The following is an 8,485-nucleotide window of genomic DNA, read 5'->3' on the forward strand; positions in this document are numbered from 1 at the left end:
CTCTATTATAAACAATCTAGAATTCAAATTTGCATTATCAGGGTTTGTTTGTGAGGGAATAGGTTACATTCATAAATAAATTCCAAATGTAATGATAATATCAATAATAATAAACTGTCATAACACTTTAAGGTTTACAAAGAGCTTTGTATACATTAATTCACAACAATTCTGTGAGATAGGTAGTGTAGGCATCATTGCCTTCATTTACAGATGAAGAAACTGGGTCCCAACCCGGTCAAGTAATTTGAACCCAAATTTTCTTCACAGTATAATCACCACTCTATTCACTATACCACACTAATTCTCAATTACAGCCAAAAAATATTTACTAAAACCTTATTAAAGCTTACCTATCTTTAATATGCATAAGTCAACATTTTCTCACATGGATCTACAGAAATCACATTTTTTCTTCCTTCCGATAGAATTCTGCTGTTTAATCAGGATTTCCTTCGTAATTCTTGGTCCTATCTAACTTCTGGGTCTCCTTGTTTTAGTCTATTGGTAGAATTTAATTCTTGACCAAAACCTTAATCAGCTAGGTGTGTAAAACCTACTAGATTGAAGTGTAGTCTCAGCCCAATAGGAAGTAAATACTAGCAAGTTCTTTCTTTAGCTTGGATAGGGAAGGGTAGAGAGGAGGACATTGTAGTATGAACGATATAACAAGCAGCAAATATAGTCAATTGTTTCCATTGAAAAAAATGGAATATTTTTAACTTACCACCCTGATCATTTCCAAATTCATAAGAGACATTCTAGTTCATTATGAACTGATAACTGAAAATGAATGCAAAATGGTAGGACAATTCTATAAGAGTCTAAAGGAGAGCATAGATAAAAAATTCCTGAAGCTATATGAAGTACTAAGGGAAGTAACTTAAAGGAATTTTTGGGGATCATAATCAGAGACAGAAATCATGACTTTGTCTCAAGGTGTTCAATTTAGAGGCTACTGAAAGTTGGAGTCCTTCAGTATAGTCTCTGGCTCAAATTAAAAACTTGATAATGCTTGTTGACAGACTTCAGCAGACAGAAACAACAAAATTTAACACAGTAGTTATAACATCAGCAGGCAATTAGGAATTTCTTTTTAGGGAACAACAGTATTGTTAACAGTAACATTGTGTCTATATATTCTCCTCCTTGGGGTATTGGTACCCTTACAGATGAGGACTCCTTTAGGTGCTGCTTTTCATGGATGCACAAAAATTAAGAACTATGGTTCTGGATTTTAGAAGATGATAGATATCAAGCAGAGTTATTCAATATTTATTTTGATCTTTCTTTTTTCTATCAAGGAGAATATATTCATATGAAAAATGTGAGATAAAAAATAAAAATCCTTAAGAGATCATTCAAATCTGCTTGAGAAAATAGTAAGAGGATATCCACTTTTCTAAATGAGTTTGAGTAAGCTGACCCAGATAAATTATATCTCCCAATATTGAAAAATTCCAAATGTGTATAGCATGTAGTATCCCCTTTCAGTCTGTCCACTGCCAATTACTTGTTACTTTGTTGTTCATTTGCTTCAGTTGTGTTTGCCTTTTCATGACTCTATTTGGGATTTTATTGGTAGAGATAATGAAGTGGTTTGCTGTTTTCTCCAGCTCATTTTGCAGATGAGGAAACTGATGCAAACTAAGACAAATGACTTTCCCAGGATTATGCAACTAGTATCTGAGGCCAAATTTGAACTCATGCCAGTTCTGGATCTCTATCCACTTTGTCAACTAGTCACCTCCAAATGTTATTTATTTATAATATATGTATTTATATTTATCTATTTATAAAAGGATATATATTTCAGTATTATAGCAACAAAATTACTTTTCCCCAACATCTTAAAGGCATTTCTCCTCATACCCCCTTGGACTCCTGGGCTGAATAGGCTCAACTTAGGTCAGTTCCTATGTAACATTGGTCCCAATAGTTTCATATATATATTTGGCTTATCTTAGCTTTCACTGACCTGGATCCAGAAAGTTACTTGTAAAGGTCTCTCTTTGTTCCTCAGGCTATTGATTCTGGAAATCAGACTCCTAAATACAATGATGTCATGCTCCTCTCTGAACCTGCCAAACTCATAAGGTAGGAAGTTCCCTTCTCTTCACCTAAAATGGAAAAAAAAAATAAATATGAAAACCAAGGATAATAATAACCCATTTCTTGAGGCCATATGGTCTAGGAGGAAAGAAAACTCTAAGACTTTTCCCTTTACAACATATTCTTTTATCAGATACCATAAATAAATGACAATAAATGAAGCCATGTGGAATTGGCAGAAAATGACTAAGCCTTTGATACCTCTGCAGTCAATCAGAGAGCATCCCATTATCCATCTGGAACCAATCACATAATGTCTACTCATTTACCACTGTTCCTTCAAGACTCTTCCTTTACATGTCATCCTAACTTTCCCTCTGGGAAATTATGAATGGAAAAGCTCATATATAACTCCAGTATTGGAAGGACTTTCTAAACTGAAGCATCATAACTCATGAGAGTTCTTGGTGCTAATGACTGACAGTGAGCTTTGATGCTAAGCACTTGAACCCTGTCTGGGAATTTTTGGTTTTGGTATATGGCCATAGACTAGTTAAAGCAAATTGACATCTAGAAGAATTCATTTATGGGTAATCTGTGCAGGACTCATTTAATATATTTGAATGCATTCTTTTTTTCCTTCTATGGTAATAGATGTTGGTCTCTATAATCAATCCAGGAATGTATATATATATATATATATATATATATATATATATATATATATATATATATACATAATTCTGTTGTGTTATTCTCATGATTAAAGTCCATTGATGTAGAACAGGGAACAAAAGAAAGCAGAGAAAACATGAAAACCATGACTTCCAGGAGATGATACCATTACATGAATGTGTATTGGATTTATGATGGATCTGTGCTAAGTAATCAGTCTCACTTTCTCCTCCAGAATCATCTGGATCCAATAGTCAGATATAAATCAGGACAAAGAAGGTGAGATCAATAGCAATGGGACTAATATCCATATGAATCAAAAGCTTAGATTAACAAGATGAACACCATCCCTCAGAAAGGGGAGGATGAAGGGTATAGAGGTGACTTGCTTTCTGAGAACCAAAGAGAGCCTGGAATTGTGGCCCATAACCTTTTATTGGTGTTGGATTAAATGAAGATTTCTTATGGAGAATATGGAATTGCTAGCCTGTGGCCTTCATCAATGAATAGAATCAGATAATTGTGTAAGTCTGCTTCCTATTCTAAAGGACAATCTTATAAAAAGTTGAATATGACTTTTATATTTCTCCTGAATCTTCTCTTCTTCAGCCTAAATATCCCCAATTTCTTAAATCAATATAGCACAATGTTCCCAAAGCCTTCACTGTCCTGTTTGTGCTCTTTTAAAGACTCTCCACTTTATCAAACTTTTTCCTATAATAAATTTTTCCCTCTCTTTGGCAATGTGGAATCAAAAAGTTTTGAGGCTGGTATAGTGAAAAATCTAAATAGATCAAATTGCATTAGTTAAATCAATCACTGTAATCAGATAATTTAAAGTTAAAAGTATCTTAGAAATAATCAATCAAATCTTCAAATGATTAAGATAATTATAATAATATATAGGTGTGTATTTATGTACATAATATATATGTATATACATATATATTTATCTATATATGTAAAATAATTCAAACTTTCAAATGTTCACTATTCCTGACAGGTGATCACCCAATCTTTGATCCCCATTTACATTTTAGGATAGCTTGTAAAGATTTGGAAGCTTGTAATGATTAGGAAGTCTTTCCTTATATTGTAAAATGAAGTAATTAGCAAAATTCCATATTCTTTTCCTTATTTTTATCTCTGGTATGTACCACAGAGTTTTGGACAGATTAGGTGATTAATAAAAGCTTATTACATTGAATGATTTATGAAGAGAACTCCAATTTTTGTTTCTTTGTCTGCTAAGAAGGTTTGACATTCCCTTTTTATCCTTTGTTCCCTCCTGAATATAAAAGTACATAGAGAGAAATGACAGCTAGTGCAGTTCAGTGTCACTACAAACTTCTATAATTCTAAATTCCACAAGAAGAAGAGTGATTTCTCAGGCCAAATGAGAATCTTGCTGCAGAAGGAAAAGTAGGTAGTATGATAAGAAACCAGGACTTGGAGTAGGAAGATTTTGATCTTTATGCTAATTCAGCAAGTTTCTTAACTTGCCTCAGTTTCCTTTTCTGTAAAATGAAGGGGTGGAATGCTTTCTCATTCTAAATCCTAAATTCCTATATTATCACTAGTATTTAGTAAAATTCATTAATACTTTAAATATGATGACTTCCATTTTGTGAGAGTTGTTTCTAGTGACTATGCTATCAAATTCATCTACTTTCTGATACAAAAATGACTGGTGCCCCTACTAGAACCAATAATTTAAATCAGAGCTCAAATATGTTTTTGAATCAGCATAAAGATCAATGTCTTCTGAGTCCAAGTTCTGGGTTCTTTTCACAATACCTCCTAAAGTAGAATCCTTAGATGTTTGAAATTTCCTAACATTAGTGCTATGCATAGACAAGCAAACTATGGTATGATGAATAGCGAGCTGGCCTTGGAGTCAGAAAGACCAGGCATCAAGGCCATTCTCTGACTCAGACTCAGCCACTTTGACCTACTTGCTATTCCTGATATATCATAGTCCATCTCCTCTCTCTGTATTTGTACTGACTATCTTTCCTGGATGGTTTTCTTTCTTCACTTCTGTCCCTTAGGATCCCTGGCTTCCTTCAAATCACATCTCAAAAGCAACTTTGTAACTACCCTGCATGAATCATATATACAATTATAGCTGTCTCCCCATTAGAAAGTGGGATCCTTGAAGACAGGGAATGTTGTTGTATTTTTTTGTACCCCTGGAGTGCTTGTAGAATGTTTGGCAAGCAATAAGAGCTCAATAAATACCTACTTATTGATTGAATAAACCTGGGAAAACCATTAAAAGCCCTCAATGTAATTCTGCTAAGTAAATTGCAGAGCAAACAGACTTACATTGGTAGAGGGAATTTCTTCACTGAAGTTCCCTTTGGGAATGAAGTCACAAATATGGTTCCTTCCTCAAATGTAAACTTATGTCATCTCTAGTTCTGTCACTTGGAAGAGCTGAACTGGGCATCTCATCAGAATTTTCTGTGGAAATTAAGGCGGGGTATAATAGGGAAGAGAGAATTCAAATCATGTATGATATACATATAATGGGAATAATCAGGGGAACTTCCCTGACCTTCTGGACTGATGAATACATGGGGAAAGCAATGCTTGGGAATGGTCCTTTGCCCTGGCTCAAGAAAAAAGATAGCTCATTAAAAAAGAATACCTATAAAATGTTACCTCACCATCAAAAACCTGGGAGGCACCATGCTACTGATACATGCAACATCAGTGGAAAGAGTGGTTCTAAATTTAGACTGTACTCCTAGTAAGGATGATGATTTTTATTCCTCATTTTTTAGGTTTTTGCAAGGCAATGGGGTTAAGTGGCTTGCCAAGGCCACACAGCTAGGTAATTATTAAGTGTCTGAGGTCGTATTTGAACTCAGGTCCTCCTGACTCCAGGGTTAGTGTTCTATCCACTGTGCCACCTAGCCGCTCCCTTATTCCTCATTCTTGAGGAAAACCATGACTTCCAGGACATGATACCATGACATGCATGTGAAATAAATTTATGATGTATTACTGTGCTAAGTAATCAGTCTCACTTTCTCCTCCAGAATCATCTGGATCCAGTAGTCAGATATAAATCAGGACAATTGGACATGGCCCTCGATACAAGGAAATCAGGATTAAGTGATTTGCCCAAGGTCACACAGCTGAAAGGGTCTGAGTTGGGATTTGAACTCTGGTCCTCCTGACTTCAGGGCTGGCACTCTCCCCACTGAACCACCTAACTGCCTCCCACTTGTAAGTAACCCATGTAAGAAATGCATGTGGGAAGATTCATGATTCCTATATTACTCATCCTTGAAGCCCTTTCTCCTGTATGTTTTCAGATGGGTACAGTGATTGCCAGGCAGACCACTCAGTTGAGCTCCATAGGTTTACTCTTCTTCAAAGTTCAGATCTCAACTGCCAGGGCTAATTTTCTCTTGAATCAATAGTTGGTTCTCTGTTACTTTGAGTCATGATCCTTTAAACAGCTTGCTGCCTTGAATGATGTCCCTTTGTTCACGTGTCTCTATGGGGAATGTTTGTCTTTCCATCCTGCTGAATAGGGTGTTGTCTGTTGAGCATGTAGCTCCATTGCAAGCTCTCATGACTGGCAGTGGGGAAGGTAAAGACAAAATCTTCTTTTCTCTCTGTCTCTCTCTGTCTCTCTGTCTCTCTGTCTCTCTCTGTCTCTCTCTCTCTCTCTGTCTCTCTCTCTCTCTCCATACAATCTACCTGGTCCCGGTCAAGTTGCTGCCTTCTGGTAGAGGAACAGGAGTCATGCTCTACTCCCTGCCTAGGACTATATCAAGGGTCTACTAGTTTGTATGACCTTTAAGTAAATTTTTTAAAGGCCTTCAGAGGCATGGCTAATCTTTAGCTAATCAGTAAAAAGCTTCCCTTCCAATTCAATTGTAAAAAAAAATTCATACTTAATAAAAAGGAATTAGTTCTTACAAATTTTTTTAAAATTAATAACAATGTCTCTGTTAACTGTCTCTCACTTTGTGTGGGCAGGGGCATATTAATAGACTAAAATTCCCACCATTACAGTTGTTTAATTCTTCCAATAAGTAAATGGGTACTAGTATTGACAGCTAATTTTAACACAGGACTTTAAATTCTACAAAGTGCTTTACATTTGGCAGCCTTGTGAGGTAAGTAGTATAGATATTGTTCTCCCCATTTTACAGATGAAGAAACCACTATCAGATGTCAGAGACAGGATTTGAATCCTGATCATCCTGATCCCAAGTTCAGAACCATTTCTATTTCAAAATATAAATGGGCACATAACTATTTAAATAAGACTACATAGTATTAATAATTTTAATCTCCCTCAGTGTGCAAGATGTAAAAATAGAAGAAATATCATTCCTGCTCTCTTTAAAGATAATTAATTATACTTGACCACAGCTTCCCCTGTCTCTCTTCAGTAATGGCAAGATTTCTCCAAAGGACCTAAAACCCACTGAAGGAGTCACATTGACTGCTGCAAGGAAGCCTGGGAAGGTCTCTGAAAGATTCCATGTGAAGAGCCTGCCTTTGAAATTGAGAGACAAAAACATCAAATATTTAGCAACTTTCAGATCCAACTATTCCATCTAAATTTGGCCAAGTTCTAACCAGGTCAATATAGCACTTACTGGCTATGGTAAGATAATTCTGAAAAAGAAAGCATGAAAACTTTTCTTTCTTTATCTATAACAAGAGAAACAGAATACTCCCTGGCATTTGGAAGGTGATTCTTCCCTCCTCGGAGGATGGGATTTTCTTTTATTTCCTGAACTGATAGAAGAAGGATCCTAGCCCCCATTTAATCTACTTTCTTAATTCTGTTTTGCAGCTGCCAATTATTTTTGTTTTGGATTTGTCCAGTGCCAGTGGTACAATCAGTCAACATTTAATGAGTGTCTATTCTATTCTCTAGTTAGTTGCAATGGAAATAGGCCCAGCCCTTTAGGAATTTAGAATTTAATAGGGGTAGACAAGACAGGCACATGAAAAATAGATAAGAAAACCTAGCAGTTGTCATAGCATCTAGGGAGCATCTTTTTGGTTTAAAAGAATAATCAGGAGGTTTAGTTCCCTGCACTAGAAATATTCCTTGTTTGTTGGTGTTTCTAAAGAAAGCTCTAAATAAAGAAAAATTTTCAAGATTTCCAAAACTTCCTCAAATTTAGAATGTCCAATCCTTTTTACCTTCTCTTTCAATATAACAAATATTTATTGTATGTTTTCAGAAGGATGGTCTCTGAGTTAGGTGCTGGAAACAACAAAAAATAATGTTGTCTTTGTAATCAAGGAGTCTGCCAACGTGTTACAGTGGTTAACAGAGAACTTGAAATGACCTGGATTCAAATCTTACTTTTGACACTTCATAAATGAGTTATCATGGCAAGTCATTTAATCTCTCTGAGCCTCAGGGTTCTCATTTCCAAAAATAGACATGATACTTTGTAGAGTTCCTACCTCAGAGACTCTTCTGAGGATAGAATGAGCTAATATATATATAAAGACCCTTCGCAAATTTCAAAGAACTGAATAATAATAATAATAATAATAATAATAATTATTATTATTATTATTGTGGCAGTCTAACTGGGAGCACAAAAATGACATAAGTAAGCATGATACAAAATCAAATGCCATAGGAGTAATATGCCCATCTAGATAGAGTGCTCTAGGAAAATTGTAGAGAGGAGCAACAACTTTTAGCTAAAGGATTAGGGAAACTATTACAGAGATGAGCCAAAAAAATACTGGATTAAGAATT

At 35.4% G+C, this 8,485-nt stretch overlaps 1 protein-coding gene across 2 annotated transcripts in view; it reads left to right on the forward strand.

Moving 5' to 3' along the window:
* Window positions 1-8,252, forward strand: part of DECR1 (2,4-dienoyl-CoA reductase 1) — a 275,997-nt gene extending 267,745 nt beyond the window's left edge. Inside the window, exons 10-11 of one of the 2 annotated variants that reach the window (XM_074199932.1) lie at window positions 2,024-2,097; window positions 5,775-8,252. In XM_074199932.1, the coding sequence (XP_074056033.1) occupies window positions 2,024-2,097; window positions 5,775-5,793 (93 nt within the window). In that variant the 3' untranslated portion in view covers window positions 5,794-8,252. Of the gene's footprint in view, window positions 1-2,023; window positions 2,098-2,962; window positions 3,452-5,774 lie in introns of those variants that run through there. The other variant, XM_074199930.1, reaches the window with a different exon arrangement.
* Window positions 8,253-8,485: the final 233 nt, after the last annotated feature.

Source organism: Macrotis lagotis, chromosome X, assembly GCF_037893015.1.
Source record: "Macrotis lagotis isolate mMagLag1 chromosome X, bilby.v1.9.chrom.fasta, whole genome shotgun sequence".
NCBI lineage: Eukaryota > Metazoa > Chordata > Mammalia > Peramelemorphia > Peramelidae > Macrotis > Macrotis lagotis.